Below are 17,161 nucleotides of genomic sequence, written 5' to 3' on the forward strand. Positions count from 1 at the left end.
CAAAGCCCATGATCGAGTCTTGTCTGGTTATGATCCATGGTTTTTCTTTCGAAGAAAGATACTTAGCCCTCGAGATCAGTCGAACAGACTCGAGAACTATATGGATTGACCACTGAGAATCAGGGGTTAGTTGCCAAGCCTAACCCAAGATGGATCCCCATGAACAAGATGCTAGGGGTCCCACTTAGACTAGCCCATTAACAGCTCACTGGGTGCCATAATTTGTCCTTAAAGGAAAATCAGTGGCATGGCTCACCCCCTCCTGTTTTTATTAGAAAAAGTGCTTGAGGGAAGATAATCACAAAGATGAACTGATCCTGACTAGGCCCCTACTATGGGAGGGGGCTTGGGGAAAGGGAATCACCAGTCCCCAAGTCATGCTGTGGGCAACAAAAGAAGGCCGAGGCCTTCAGAGTCCTCCCTTTCGAAAAGCCTCTAAAGGAGTACTATACTCCTCCGTAGGCTCGGGGGCTACTATCGGGGACCAATACTAGGGTACCCAAAGAGGAGGAACTAATAACCATCAATATTGATTCATCTGAGTAGTCAAGAATGTGACTATAGCTCCAACCGACCCCTAGGTGCGCAAGCTCTGTGTCGCCCGACCTCAAGGGCACGGGCTCTGCCTCACTCGACCCCTGAGGGCGGACTTCGCCTTGCCTGACACAGAGGCCGTGGGCTCCACCTCACTTGGCCTCTAGGGGTGGGCTCTGCCTCGCCCAACACTAAGGCCAGTGGGGTCTACCTTGCCCCGCCTCTGAGTGTGGGCTTCGCATCACCCGACCCTTGGGTTTGCGCTCTGACTTGGCCCGACCTTTGAGGGCAGGCTCTGCCTTGCCCGAACACCAAGGCCACTGGGCCCTATGTCACCCAACCTCTAAGGGCTAGCTCTAAATCACCCGACCTCTAAGGGCGGGCTCTGCCTTGCTAGACACCGAGGCCATAGGCACTGCCTCGCCCATCCTCTAAGGGCTAGCTTCACCTTGCTTGGCCTCTAGGGGCGGGCTCTACCTTGCCCGACCTCTAGGGGGGGGACTCTGCCTCACCCGATGGAGACCCAGACCACCACCAAACCACTCAGGGTCCAAGCAAATAGGCCTAGGGTCAAAGCTCTAACACCAGGGAGGTGATCGACATGCCCCTGATATAACCCATGGCAGTGATAGGCCATACCTAGAGATTCACATCAGGAACAGCATCGGGCATACCAATGCTATTCTACCTAACCCTCGTACGAAGACTGATAGGCTGTGTCAGTTCACCATGATGTCCACCAAGACGGAGTGGAGCGCCACGACCGAGAGACGATGCCTGCGCATGATGCTAGTGATGGATAGGGCCTATGACATGGAGCTATCCCTGTTGGTGTCTATAGGGTCAGCAGGACCCACCTGAAGGAAAAGAAGGACCCGACAATCCTAGAGGACTTCTTCCCCATCTCATTCTTGTCTTTTCCCTCCACTGTAACCCATGCTTTCCCTTGGTCTATAAAAGGGAAAGCAGGGCATCCCATGAAGGGACTCGACTCGAACGCATCGTAGCACATCACATCGATTCAGACTTGAACCCATTAAACCTTGAACCGATCAGAGCACACAAGCACATAGCTAGGAAGCGACCGAGCTCTCAGGCACCCATTCGTTCCTCTCACCAGAGACTTGGGACCTATTCCTATCTCAACCATTTGTAACCCGTACTATGAACTTTTAGTGCTAGTAACATGAGCAGCATTCAACGAACTAGACATAGGGACATTCTATCCCAAACCAGTATAAACCTTGTGTCCTTTTTGCACACCATCTGAGCCAGATGCACAATATTAGAAATTTACTTGTTTGTGGCAACTCGAAACACTGACAGGCACCAACACGCCCCTAGCCCCTCATGGAGGAAGACCAAGGGGTAGGAGCAGGAGGTGGAGCGAAGGTGCGAGGTCATCAGTTGCCTATCTGAAAGGTCTTATTATGGCTAGAGGGAGGGTGAATAGCCTATTAAAAATCTACAAGATCACTAGAGCAATTAATTAGTATGACAAATGGCGTAATGCAATTTTGCTCTAGTTCTACAAAGGTTGCAAGCCACCTATCCCAACAATTCTAGTTGGTATAATCGCTAGGCACACACAAGAGCTAAGTCACTACTTACTAAGAGCTCTCAACAAGGCTCCACTAAAGAGCTACACTAGATGAAACTAAGCTACAAAGCAAGCTCTCAAAATTAGCTATAGTAAAGAGCTTGCTACAACTAGTTTGCAAGAAAGTAAAGGAGTGAGTAGGGTGATTATACCACAATGTCAAGGAATGAACCAATCATAATATGTAGACAATCCAATCACCAGGAGAAATCCAAACTCACAAGAGACACAAGATTTTTCTCCTGAGGTTCACGTGCTTGCCGGTACGCTAGTCCCCGTTGTGTCGACCAACACTTGGTGGTTCGATGGCTAAGAGGTGTTGCACGAACCTTGCCAACAAATGGCACTGCAAGAACCTACCCACAAGTGAGGTAGCTCAATGACACGAGCAATTTACTAGAGTTGCCTTTGGAGCTCCATCGGGGAAGGCACAAGACCTCTCACAAGCAACCAATTGAGGCCGAAGACAATCATCAACTCTGCTCAACTGATCCTCCAATCATTGGGCCATCTAGGTGTCTACAAACACTAAGAGTAATAAGCTCACAACCAGCCCAAATCACCCTACTAGTGCCACAAGATGATGTAGCTCAATGCAATGCACAAGAGGCTCTCCAATCTCACTTAAGATGATGAAATCAAGTAAACATGTGAGTGGAGTGTGGTGCTCAACTTTCAAAGGGTGTGCACAAGTGTAAGAGGTGCCAAGAGAGTGGCCAAGGCCGGCCACACCCTCTATTTATAGCCACACAAGCAAATAGAGTTGTTGTACCCCTTGGAGCTAATTATGTGAGGTCATCGGACAGGGTGGTGCCTGGCACTAGACATGGCAGGTGACCTCCCCAATAATGGAATTCTAATGGATAAAAACTAGCCGTTGGTCACCAGACAGGGCATGGTGGTGGCACTGCCATGGGGTGGCAGTGGCCATCCTAGCCAAGTCCCTGAAAATGACCCTCTCTGGAAAAATAGGGCAGTGCACCGCCGTCATCATGGTGGTGACCCCCTTCGCTTGCGCTCGTCTTTAGAGAAAAGCGGCGGTGACACCAGACAGCTAGTGACGGTGCACCGCCGTGCCTGAGTTACACCGACATGTCCAGTGACCACCCTGAACCAACTGCTCTCGGCCATGTTCCTAGTGGGCACTACCCTAGGGGTGGCGGTGCACCGGACAGGGGGTGGTGGTTGCCACCCAGACACCACCACTAGCTCGCCTAAGATGCAAACTTCATTTGGATTCGATCCACGGCAACTCGAGCTACTTCCCGCATGCGATGCTAACTCTCAAAGTGTTTTCTCAAAACATGTTAGAGCCAAGTTAGCATTTGTTAAAAACATTTTCGATAAATATTTTTGCCTACTCTTTGAAGTGCACTAGGCCTAAATGCAATGCATGAAGTCCAACACCTAGTGGTACTAGCTGACCGAATTATCTAGTAGAGAACCCCTCTTTATAGTATGGCCATCTACCCTAAATGTGATCACACTCTCTATAGTGTTTTGATCACCAAAACAAACCCCTATTTATACCTTTGCCTTGATCTCCATAGCATTTTGTTTTTCTCTTTCTTCTTTTCCAAGTTGAGCACTTGATCATCATCACATGTGGCCATCTCATGTGATCATCACCATCTCTTGAGTGCCACCATGCTTCACACTTGGATTGCACCAATCATGCTCATATCATAACTCACTGACAAAGGTTAGTGCATAGGTTTCATCAATTATCCAACACAAACTAGGGCTTTCAATCTTCCCCTGTTTGGTAATTGATGACAACCTATTTACAAAGATATTCAATGAAATCTTTTTGGATTCATGTTGCTTGCCCAAGCATATTACGATGTGTAAAGATTATAAACAAGTTTTATCAACCCAAATTGGTAGTATTAGCTCCCCTTACATATGTGCTAAGAGTTTGGATTTTAAAGCTTGCACATACGCATGGATTTGGAGTTTGGGAGAGTAATAGCTACCAAATGATTCTAAGGTGTAAAGAATAGACCTTTCAAGCGTGATACCAATCAAAGTTGCCATTTTAACACCATCCTTAGCACCATGGTTTGCTAGATACCACTTGAAAAGCAAAGACAAACTAGATATCTTGTGAGATCAACATTAGAAGCAAGGTTTTAGTACCACTTGTAAAAGATCAAGGGATATTTAGCTATCCTATGCATGCTAGTTTCTCATTTCATCAATCATTTTCTACAATCTAGCATACACCACACAAGCATGATGGGGAATTTAGAACTTGTGCCATGCAAGCAAACATATGTAATGCACATACAAATGCAACATACAAGTTTATGAGCTTGCTCCCCCTACTTGTGTGCTTCAAATTTTAATTGATCCCCTTACAATGTTATTTCATTTGTTTGCTCCCCTATCTTACTATCTTTGTTAATTTCTCTCCCCTTTTGTCAACAATTAGCACAAAAGGTGAGCTCAAATTTTAGATAGGTTGGGGTGAAACCATGTTAGGTGAGGATCATTTTTCCCAATTTGGTTCAATTTAGATCTATTTTAAAAGATATTTAACTCGGTTTGATCCAAGGACAAACTTCTTCACACCTCCAAAAAATGGTTATCTTGTACCATGTTGAGTTAAACACTTATAGCTCATTTTCTAGATCAAACACTAAGTTCACTAAGCCCACAAACATGTCATATGCTACCACTAGATCATATCAAGCATACAAGCAATAGTGGTACCATACAAGCATCAAATTTATTTGATTTTCATGAATGAGCCTAAGACATGTGAGAAATGACTAGATGCACTAAACAAGTCCTTAGCAATAGGATAAATGACATGTCAATCAATTTTACCTTCATTTGCTCAAAGGAGAGGCATGCCATATAATGAGGGTGCATCAACACATATTTGAGAAGTCAAGTATGTTCAATTCATTCCTTAGCTTGCAAAACCTCATCTCATCAAGTGGCTTGGTGAAGATATCGGCAAGTTAATCATTGGTGCCCACACTCTCAATGCAAATATCCCCTTTTTGTTAGTGATATCTTATGAAATGATGGCGGACATCTATGTGCTTTGTTCTTGAATGTTGAACTAGGTTGTTGGTGAGCTTCACGGCACTCTCATTGTCACAAAGCAATGGCACTTGTTTGAACTTGATTCCAAAATCATTCAAAGTGCCGCAACTCTAGCCCGGCAGTGTCACGGCTAAGGAGCAGGTAGTGCCACACCTAGCTGTCTCAACAAACCTTCTTGTCCATGAACTGTCATTTGCATCAAGATTATATACTTGACATAGTGTGCAGCACCCCACATGAGCATGGATGTAGGGGGAGCCCCATCAGCATTTACTAAAGATGTGAATTTTGGCCTCTTGTGCCAAGTTGAGAATTCAATTCAACATTCACACATTTAGGGGGAGGCTCTACACCCATGGCTCGAAAAATCTTAGTTTTGTTTCATATCTGTTGTAAGCTCTAATTGGGTTGTCATCAATCACCAAAAAGGGGAAGATTGAAAGTGCAATCAAGCCCTATTTGTGGGTTTTGGTGATAATGATCATGCAGTTAAAGGACTAATAAGATTTATCAAGATGACAAATAGGGATTTTAGAATCAAGGATGTTGTACATAATAGAGGAGCCCCCAATTACAAAAGGTGACAGCAATTACTCTTTAGAGTTGGGGAATCAATGGAGCTGCTCTCTAATCGAGTTTTGGACCCTTTTCCCTCAAGGATTGATGGGGAAATCAATGGATTTGCTTGGGGGCTTGAGGTCAACAATGGATGGAGAGAGAGAGAGAGAGAGAGCTCCTGCTCTGTCTTGAGCATGCTGAAGTGAGGAAGAAAAGGCAGATTACTATTGGGAAGGAAGGGGAAAGGTATATATATACCCTCTAGCCCCCAATAGTCACTGCACCCAAGGGTTCGGGTGAGACTAAGCCTATGGCCTCGAGGTCGGGCAAGGACAGAGCCTGCGACCTTGAGGTCAGGTGAGATGGAGCCCGCATCCTTAAGGTTAGGCGAGACAGAGCCCGTGTCCTTGGGGTCAAGCAAGACAGAGCCCGTGACCCAAGTGCGGTAGTGCCTCTCTTCAAGTGCGACAGTGCCGCACCACGCAAGACAGCAATGGTAATAGTGAAGTGTAGACTGTCTTGGTTGTGAATCTGAGGATGCATGTGGTTGTTTGAGCACTGGTAGCACATATTAGCTTAAGCATTGTGTCCCCCTTTATAGTTTGGCTTTTACTATACTCAAATTCAAAATATAAAAGAATTTAAACCTCCTTTGAGCTTGAAGCCATCTACATTTGTAATTGGGGGCTCCTCCATTTTGTGTAGCATCCTCAAATATAAATTCCCTGCTTGTCATCTCGATAAATCTCATTAGTTCTCTAATTGCATGGTCATTATCACCAAGACCTAGAATTAGGGCTTGATTGCACTTTCAATCTCCCCCTTTTTGGTGATTGATGACAACCCAATTAGAGCTTACAAAAGATATGAAATAAATACTAAGATTTTCGAGCCATGGGTGTAGAGCCTCCCCCTAGGTATGTGAATAGAGAATTGAATTCTCAAATTAGCATAAGAAGCCAAGATTCACATTTTAGTGAAAGTGATGAGGCTCCCCCTACATCCATGCTCCTGTGGGGTGCTACATACTATGTCAGGTATGTAAAACATGATGTAAATGATAGTTTATGCACAACATGATTTATTGTTGCAGCTAGGTGCGACAATGCCACACCAGAGTGTGGCACTGCCGCACTTGCTATAACAGCATAGTTCAGAACAGACACCATACAACATGTGATACATATAAAGATATAGCTTCTAGCACAATTGTATCACAAACGACAGCATATATTAATACATGTCCATATCCCACACATATGAAAAATACTTAAGAAGAATTATTACATAAATAGAGTTTCTAATGGACTCTCAAACTCTCACCTAAAGAAGACTACTCTAAATGGATACGAACATGACTCTAACGGCAGCAACCTCCATGGCGTCGAAAAAGTTGTTGACCCCTCTAATTTTCTCCCCCATTGGCATAAAGCACCAAAAAGAGAAGAAAAAAAGAAAGACCAACACTCACTCCTCATCCTCTTGGATGGTGTCCCAATCGACATCATCCCCACCAGCAGCTCCACTAGCACCTGCAACATCCTCCTCTCCACTATCATCATCATCGTCAGAGGAGGAGGAGGAAGAAGAAGACACCACCACCCTCCCTTGGCAATGAGTGCTTGAAATGTGGTGCTCACACCTAGTGCTCCTCCTCATGGACTACAAGGTGATGTCAAACTAGTGTGTGGATTAAGCTCTGGCTACTCCTGCTCCTCCTCCTACTCCTCATCCTCTAAATCTATCTCAGAAAGACTAGGGATATCATCAAACCTCAGCGGTGACTGAACTAGAGAAAGAGGTGGCAGCCCTACATGCTCTCTAGCCTCCCGATTGGCTTCATGGTTCTCCAACCAGTCCTGATATACGGTCCTCACTGCATAGGTGCATGTGGTGAAGATGGCCTTGATCCACTTCCCAAATTTCTCCATCTTCTTTGTAACATCCCGACCCAGGGCTTAAAAGGATTAATAGGATACTCATACAAACAAGTTGCAACTTCTTTTCTGGAAGCCCATCTCTAAAGAACTCTGAGGTTAAGTGTGCTTGGCCTAGAGCAATTTCAAGATGGGTGACCGATCGGGAAATCTTTCTCGGGTGCGCACGAGTGAAGACAAAGTGCGTAGAAAAGACTTGTATGGGTCTTTGAGGGCAGTCTATGTCCTAGAAAAGCTGCCAAATGTAAGCTGGCCTAACCTCATAGAGGCAGGACATTACAGAATGGTATCAGAGCTGACTCTAGTGGTTTCATAGGTGCGTGTGTCGTAGTTGCGCAGGCATGGTGCGCATGGCTAGAGTGGTCCTAGAGTGGTCACATAGCATGGCACATGCGCTGGCACTGGACACACGGATGTGACCAAGAGGGGACATTCCTAGCTTGGGATTGACCGATGAGGACGTCGGTCTCTTAAGGGGGTGAGGATGTAACATCCCAACCTAGGGCTTAATAGGATACTCATACAAACAAGTTGTAACTTCTTTTCTAGAAGCCCATCTCTAAAGAACTCTGAGGTTAAGCATGCTTGGCCTAGAGCAATTTCAAGATGGGTGATCGATCGAGAAATCTTTCTTGGGTGCGCACGAGTGAGGACAAAGTGCGCAGAAAAGACTTGTGTGGGTCTATGAGGGTAGTCTATGTCCTAGAAAAGCTGCTAGATATAAGCGGGCCCAGCCTCATAGAGGTGGGACGTTACATTCTTTTCCTTATGAGGCCTAGATCAGGATGACTTAGGCACGTCCTCAACTGATGGGGAACATCTCACTGCTCTGCCACTACTAGGAATCAGGCCTTGGCCAACGCCTATATTTGGTTGCAATATGGCTATTTTGGTTGCAACTGGAATCAATTGCATCTAAGTCTGGTGGTCGATAGATGGTTGCAGTTGGAACGGTGCAATAGCCTCAGGCAACCACTGAAGATGTGGTGTTGCAACAGATTTTGCTATTGCAATGTAAAAAAAAGCCTACTGCAACCAATACTTGGTTGCAAGAACAAATATTGCAACGATTAGATTGGTTGCCTAAGGTTCTATAGCCACGAAACACTTGGCTGCAATATTTCATGATTGCCACGAACGAAAGTGTTGCAATAGAAAAGTATTGCCACTCCAAAATTACGTGGCCATATGGTCATATTACTGCAAAGTGTGATCCATTGCATCAAAGTGCTTTTGCAACGTATCAGATATGGTTGCGATAGATGATATGGTAATGCAACGAACTAGTCTTCGAGGTAATATATGTAGGTTGCAACGAATTTGTGTTGGTGGTAATAGAGGCCACATGCAACAAACAATTGTTGGTGGCGATAGATGATATCATAATGCAACAAACTAGTATTCGAGGTAATATATGGAAGTTGCAACGAATTTGTGTTGGTGGTAATAGAGGCCACATGCAACAAACAATTGTTGGTGGCGATAGATGATATGATAATGCAACAAACTAGTATTCGAGGTAATATATGGAAGTTGCAACAAATTTGTGTTGGTGGTAATAGAGGGCACATGCAACAAACAATTGTTGGTGTCAATAGATGATATGGTAATGCAACACATAAAGTTCGTCGCAATAATGCATATTGCAACCAAAATCAATGGTTGCCTATTATTCTATCGCAACGAGGGGAATTTGAATAGCAGTTTTTAGATTATTTTCTCAGCATGCACATCACATATAACCAACTGATACATTCATTAATTCAAATTTTGTCTCAAACCAAAGTAACACACAATGACCAGAATTGTGCTTTAAAGAACATGACTACAACTAACAAAATAAAGAAACCATATTTAACTTAGTTCACAACATTGTTTAGCATATAATAAATCGATCTAATAATGAGTTCGCTGGTTGCTCCATCGACAATCAGCTACACAACCACAAATAAGCATCTTTGTAACTTGTCATTCTTGTTGTGGCCGGCCATCAACATTAAGCCATAGAAGCTTTCTCTAATTGTTTTGGCTGTCCGAGTTTCTCTGCGATTCATGAAAACATATATGATTAAATTAAAGGAGTAATTAGCAATCATAGAACAAGAGAAATTGAGATCAACCCTAGAAGGAGAACAACTGTGTCTTGTCACTGCTAGGAAAAAATGTTTAACAATTCAATCTATAAATAAATTCTGTGAGAATCCAATGGGACACTAGAGTTGTCAAATGTAGTTTATTTATCCCCACATGTTAAACAAAAGCAATAGCGATCAGTTACTGAATCATCTTAAATGTCAAGTGCAAAACAACTGTAGTCAGTAAAGAAATTGGAATGGCAAAGTTTATTAAATAGACATGGTAAACATCACTTGTTTCTTTACTGGAGGGCATACACAACAGAAGGCATAGGAAAAAATCTAGCAATGACATGGTAAACATCACGTGCAGATCAAGTTATGAGGATTCAAATCAAAACATTATTCATACCTGCTGATTCTTTAACTGATTACGAGTCCTCAATAGCTGATCGGAACTAACAAAACTCATCGTTGATCCAGCAGCAGCATTAGTTTTTGTAAAAATATTCCTAGCTGAAGTACTCTTTGCTTTTATGGTGTGAGGTGCAACAACTTCCTTTTCTGTAGTCATTACGCTTTGTGGTTCAGCAGTCTGCCACAAAGAAACTTTGGTGTAAACAAAATGCATTTCATTTGGAAGCATGTGTCGGGATCATACAACAGATTACCTGTACAGCATCAGCCTCTAAGCGTGGTGGTGTGATGAAGTTCTGGTTAGTAGGTCCATTTGAAACCTGTGTGGGGATCATGGTTCCAGACATAGCCTGTGCAGGACAGAAGGCAAGGGAAATTAGAGGAATACGGAGCTAAAACAATAGTTGAAACATGTTTCAAAGGGGATACCTGTTGCAAAAGCTGACGGAATTCTACCCTCATTTCATCCATTTGTTTCTTACTTTCTTCCTTATCTTTTTGCCTTGCTGAAACTTCATTTGCAAGCTGTTCTTTTAGTTCTCGAACCTCTTCTTGGTGCTGCATTCTTTCTTCTTGGGCATCCAATTCAGCACGAGCTGCATCTTCTTCTTTTTGTTTCAGTAGAGCTCTTCGTGTTGGATATTTCGCCATGTAGCCACGTCCATGAGACTTGTATGATTTTGTTCCAAGAGTTTTTGAGTAGTTGAGTTGGAAAACTAAGTTTTCCTCCTCAGCTGTAAGAAAAGGCCTATCCTTCCCTCTTTCTACATTTGTAACTTCGATGCAAGCTTTTTCCTAAGTGTAACATGTCAAACAAATTAGGAGCATGTAAGATTAAGAAGTTCCAAATTTTAAGGTAAACATGCTGTAATTTTAATGATGCAAACATACACAAAGAACTCACATAAACATCCCTAGCTTCATCAGTTGACCATTCCCCATTCTTGGTGTGAGTTTTCATCCAAAGTTGCAGATCAGTAGGTTGTTCACCTGTAGCACGGTTTGTCTAAGGTGCCAAAAATGTAGCATTAGGTGATGGCCATATATTTCAGAAAGTAATCTACATATTATTTAATGTAGTTATTACCTGTTCGAAACGAATCTGGGAAAATGGTTTCGCTCCCATGAGATGCTTAGTCTTTTGTTTCTTTCGGTTTTCTGAATTCTTTGTGCTAAGTTTCTGCAAAAGGTGAATGAGCATAGTGCTGTTAATTGCATTACAAAACCGGGATTAGTAACAAATTTGGTCACAAACAAACCTGGAATTGCTCAGATCCAAAGTATTGGATCAAGTAGTACCACTCCACGATGTCTAAGTCTTCAGGCTTATGCTTCATACGTTCAGCATCAGTGGAGTATGCCTTGTATGTAGAACTGAATGAAGTTCTCCATCCTTTGTACCTCTCTTTGGCAATTGCCAATATCTTTTCACTAGCATCTTCAACAGTGTCTAAGTCCCAAATTTTCTGTTTCAATGTAATGACCAATATAAGAGTAAAGTAGAGGCGTTGAAATCATTAGATTAGGCTAAAGCTCAAAATTTACTTACCATCATCTCTTGTACTATTGATTCTTTTACAATTTCCTTGACTTTCTTCCAAGATTTCACTCCTATAAGTGGAGTCTTTTTCCTAGTGAACACTACAATCTCATCCACAAATGTACGACTGTTGTCACCACAGGGTCCTCCCGTCAAGGCATCAAATTCAACTTTTAATTTCTGAGTTCCGCCCCTGATTCTTTTAGCAGCTGCTTTGTAACCTTTGAGACATCCACGTCGACGGGTTTTGGATACACCTAATTCACATTTGAGACAAATATAACACGCATGGTCAGCAAAAGAGTTTACAACATACATTTTAAAAATAAGAGACATCTAGTGAAGAAACAGCTCCATGTCCGTGTACTCGATGTCGCTGCATGTCTTATCGAAGTGAAAAGGAGGTTCGAACTCATGTGGCACTGAGAGGGTTTGATGAGAGTTTCATTCAAGGAGAAGGTAATTCCGAGCCTTCGTTAGTTGAGAATGATAACAATGATGGCCCTGCGGTAGATCATGCTGAAAGTTCCCATGATTTAGTTTCTTCACTAATTAGAGGTGTTATACATGGAGAAATCACAGGAAGAGATGAGGACGAGCCAAATGCAACTGCAAAAAAACTTTTCAGGCTACTAGAAGAGGCAAAGAAAGAGTTGTATCCAGGTTGCAAAGAGGTTACAAAGATTTCTTTCATTGTCATGCTATTTCAGATTAAATGCATGGATGGCATTAGTAATAGCAGTTTAGAACGCATACTTCGGTTGTTCTTGCTTGTGCTTCCTGCTGGCCATTGTCTCCCAGCTTCCTTGGAAAAAGTGGAGAAGGTTGTTCGAGATCTTGGCCTGCATTACGATAAGATTCATGCCTGTGTCAATGACTGTGTGTTATTTCGTGGAGATTATGCTAAATTGGATAAGTGTCCAACATGTGGAGAATCTAGATGGAAAGAGACAGGCGGTACTGAAAAGGATGATCATGTTGACATTGATTGTGGAAAGAAGCAGAAGTGTTTTGCACGTAAGATCCTTCGTTATTTTCCACTTATTCCTCGCTTGCAAAGATTGTATATGAGATCATCGACATCAAAGCTGATGCGTTGGCATGAGGAAGAACTAGTAAATGATGGGAAAATGCGTCACCCGGCAGACTCATTGGCATGGAAGCATGTGAATAGCGAGTATAAGGATTTTGCTAAGGACCCTCGCAACATACGGCTCGGTCTTGCAGCTGATGGCTTCAATCCGTTTGGGATGTTGAATGTTGCATATACTACATGGCCTGTCATCCTAATCCCTTACAACTTGCCTCCTTGGTTGTGTTTGAAGCAACCCTATTGGATGATGTCTATGTTGATTCCAGGGCCAAAATCACCTGGAATGAATATTGATGTCTATTTGCAACCTCTAATTGTCGAGTTCATAGAGTTATGGGTGACAGGTGTTGAAACATGGGATGAGAATAAGAAGGAGACGTTTACTCTTCATGCGCTTCTGTTGTGGACTATAAATGACTTCCCTGCTTATGCCATGCTATCTGGTTGGAGTACTAAAGGAAAGTTTGCATGCCCATACTGCCACAAAGATACAGAGTACTTATGGTTGAAATTTGGGTCAAAGCATTGTTACATGGGTCATCGTCGATTTCTCCCTCAGAACCATAGGTGGCGCAAGAGCAAAACAAGCTTCAACAACATGACAGAGATGAGGGAGGCACCTATGCCACTAACCGGTGCTCAGGTTCTACAACAGTATGAAAGTTTTGAGCAACCAGAATTTGGGAAAGCAACAAGGAAGAGGAAGCAACGTGAAGAAGACAGTAGGTGGCACAACTGGAGGAAGAAGAGTATATTTTTTCAGCTTCCTTACTGGGAAAAATTGCTTGTAAGGCATAACTTGGATGTTATGCACATCGAGAAAAATGTCTGTGAAAGCATTATTGGGACATTGCTTCACATAGATGGTAAGAGTAAGGATAGTGAAAAGGCGAGGCTTGACATGCAACATCTTGGGATACGGCAGGATCAGCATCCGGTGGTGAAGAATGGAAAGTATATTTTGCCATCATCATTGTACTCCTTAAACAGGGACCAGAAGAAGATGCTATGCACATTCTTAGAAGGAGTGAGGATGCCTGACGGTTACGCGTCTAATATAAAGAGATGTGTGGATGTGAATGGATGTAAGGTTTCTGGACTAAAATCACATGACTATCATGTTATTTTACAGAAACTGTTGCCCTTAGTTGCAAGGCATATCTTGCCTGAAGCTGTTGCTAGACCATTGATTGAGCTTAGCAGGTTTTTCAATGCGCTGTGTTCAAAGGAGCTGGTGCAAACTCATTTAGAAACACTAAGCTCTTCAATTGCAGAGACTTTATGTAAGCTTGAGATGATATTTCCACCAGCATTCTTTGACATTATGATGCATTTGCCGGTTCATTTAGCTGAGGAGGCTAAATTTGGTGGACCTGTGTGTTATCGGTGGATGTATCCAATCGAGAGGTATCTACGTACACTTAAAGGATATGTTAGGAACAAGGCACATCCAGAAGGTTCGATAGCAGAGGGATATATCTTAGAGGAGTGCATGACATTCTGCTCTCGCTTCCTAGAAGACATTGAAACGAAGCTGGATCGACCAATGCGCCATGAGAGGAGCGTGGTCAATGAACCACCGGCTGGGTCTAGCATAGTTGGCAGCATCGACTACAGTAAGAAAGGCTGCAAATTAGAGCATCTTCCTAAATCTGAAATGTTGCGGATGCGGCACTATATGTTATCAAACTGTGATGAGGCACTGAGATGGATCGAGTAAGTGTTAGAAACATTTTTCTTTGTGTTTTTACACAGTTTATAGTTGAATGCATACTAATATGTTTTTCCCAAAATAAATGTATAGGAAGCATAAGGAGCTGTTGAGAAGAACTAGCGCACAAGGCGTTGATAAGCGTCACAGGGAGCATTTTGTTGGATGGTTTGAACGTAAGGTGAGTAATGTGCACTTGAGTAGCCTCTCGCAATGTTAATTTTCAGTTCTCGAACTCTTCAAATGTTGTGGGGAAACTGAAGTGATGTATTGTCATCCCCTATTGCTATCTGTGCAATGCTAGGGAATGCCATGAGTGTCAGCAGGCTTAACTCTCATTGTGAGATGCTTTTTCAACATGTTTGCTGGCTCACATTGCTGACTTACTGTACACTATTTTATCAGTTACAATAAGATGTAGTACTATGTCAATAATCGCCATATACAGCTGTATTTGTGTCCATCATGTATGTCTTTCCATGGAACTAGGACCATTAGGTTTAAATTCCAGCCATCACAGTTGCCTTGTTGGTCATTGCACTACTATATCCCTCATGTTACCTGTGATAACTTCCCTCATGTGCTCTTCTTGTTCCTAAACAATCTCTTGTCAATATAAATATGTGAAGAGATGCTACCCCATTGGCTCAGCATTTGAGTTATTGCTCCCGTCTCAATTTAGGTACTGGAGTTAAACAGGCTGACCTCCAACTAATCCCCCTTGCTGAAGAAGGATTAGTCATCATCAGTTGCTTTCTCAAGTTAAGAATCTCAAATATACTTACAAAAAATAATCCCCCTGTTGTGGAGCCTTTAACCAATCTGAGTAGAGTTAAGCCCACTCCAGTAAAGGGTTACTAAGAAAATAATATCTCTTTGCTGCTAGAAATTAATATCTCTTTGCCCGCTCCAGTAAATCTCTCTTCACTACTACTTGACCAACCACATAGCAGAATTCTAGCAGTATATACTAGAATGAAATCTGTATGAAAATAATATATAGTAGAATTCTGCTATGTGGTTGGTCAAAGTAGAATTCTGCTAGAATTTTACATTTCTGAAATCTGCTATGTGGTTGGTCAAAGTAATCTCTCTTACTGCTAGAAAATAATATCTCTTTGCTGCGTTTGGGTGTGATCTTTTGTTATCTGTCATCGGTGGAGAGTTAAGAATAATGCATTGATATATAGTGTCAGGGTTCAAGGTACTTTATGCATTGATATATATATATAGTGTCACTTTTAAAATACAGCAGTCCTTATATTTTTTTCTTGCGTGTAGGCCAAGGAACTTTATGAAGAGCGGAAGATCAGTGAAGAGCTATATGATCTTTCACAGGGTCCTCATTATGTGGCTCGGGTTTTCAACAGATGCGTAATTAATGATTTTTTTTTCCGAACCGCTGCTATAGAGGCTAGCTTCAATACACAAAATTCAGGAGTTCTAGTGAAGGGTGATGATAGTACGAGCAATATGGATTGGTACGGTGTCCTTAATAAGGTAATCGCACTAGATTTCCCTGGTGAAAAAGAAGTCATATTGTTTGAGTGTGATTGGTTTGATGTTCCTGCCGCATCCAAGAGTAAAAGTAAAGGGTTCAGTAAGGATCAATATGGGATTATAGATATTGATACAACTCGTCGTCGATATATGAATGATCCTTACGTTCTGGGGACTCAAGTGGAGCAGGTTTTTTACGTTAAATGTGCAAATAAACCCAAATGGAGTAGTGTTGTTAGAATGAAGCCTAGGACCTTGTTTTCCATGCCAGAACAAGGAGAAACTGAACAACAGGGACAGATTGATATTGACTCAGTCGATGTAGGTGTGGAGGACATGGACATTTGTATCCAGCTTAGAGAGTTGACAAATTGGACAAGGAATGACCTCGATGGAGTGACTGGAGATGCCAGCATTATTCAAAGTGCTATACCTGTGCCAGAACCAGATCAAGATGACATACCTGATGATGATGATGAGAATGATGACACCTACATCAACGACGGGCATGTTGCACCTGTCAACACTTTAGGCCAGGGAGAGGAAGATGAGCTTTTTACATAATTGTGATCCTATATGTATTAATGTGATATTTGTTTCTTTTAATTGGTATCTAGTATGCAAACTTTTGTTTAATTTAGACCGTGTGTTGAGCTTAAATTATGATTTTACTTGAATTCTGCAATTTAAGTGGTGCGTAAATTTGTGCTGGATGTCGTCAGGTGTTACTTCAATTTTGCAAGCTGAAAATGCAATTCGTTGCCTTTTGCAATTGTATTTTAGATGCTCATTCTAAAAGTGAAGCAATAGTAGTCAGCTTCCTGTACAAATGAACAGCACCTTCTTGTGCATTTTCTTTGGTGTTGACTGTGCATTTTCTTGTGAGAACCAAGGAGCCAAGGAGCCCTTTCACAGGCAACGATGTGGTGTGATGGTCTGTCGCACTTTGCTGTAGTCCGAGGTCCTGGGTGTCCAGTGACATGGCGAAGCGTGTGGCAAAACTGTATACAAAAAAGTTGAATGCAAGGACTACGAGCAAAGTGATTTGTAGCGCAGTGGTAAGGACCATTTCAAGTAGAAATGGAGGTGGGTTCGAAGTTCGACTCCTCTATTTGCATGTTTTTACATGCAGTTTTTTT

At 42.5% G+C, this 17,161-nt stretch overlaps 1 protein-coding gene across 1 annotated transcript; it reads left to right on the forward strand.

The window, feature by feature from the left end:
* The first annotated feature begins 12,098 nt into the window (after window positions 1–12,098).
* Window positions 12,099–16,586, forward strand: LOC136495666 (uncharacterized). Its single transcript, XM_066491538.1, has 3 exons — window positions 12,099–14,527; window positions 14,616–14,703; window positions 15,804–16,586. Exons 1-3 carry the CDS (start codon window positions 12,099–12,101, stop codon window positions 16,584–16,586), a joined length of 3,300 nt encoding a protein of 1,099 aa, XP_066347635.1.
* Window positions 16,587–17,161: the final 575 nt, after the last annotated feature.

This window comes from Miscanthus floridulus, chromosome 12 (assembly GCF_019320115.1).
Source record: "Miscanthus floridulus cultivar M001 chromosome 12, ASM1932011v1, whole genome shotgun sequence".
NCBI classification, from domain to species: Eukaryota; Viridiplantae; Streptophyta; class Magnoliopsida; order Poales; family Poaceae; genus Miscanthus; species Miscanthus floridulus.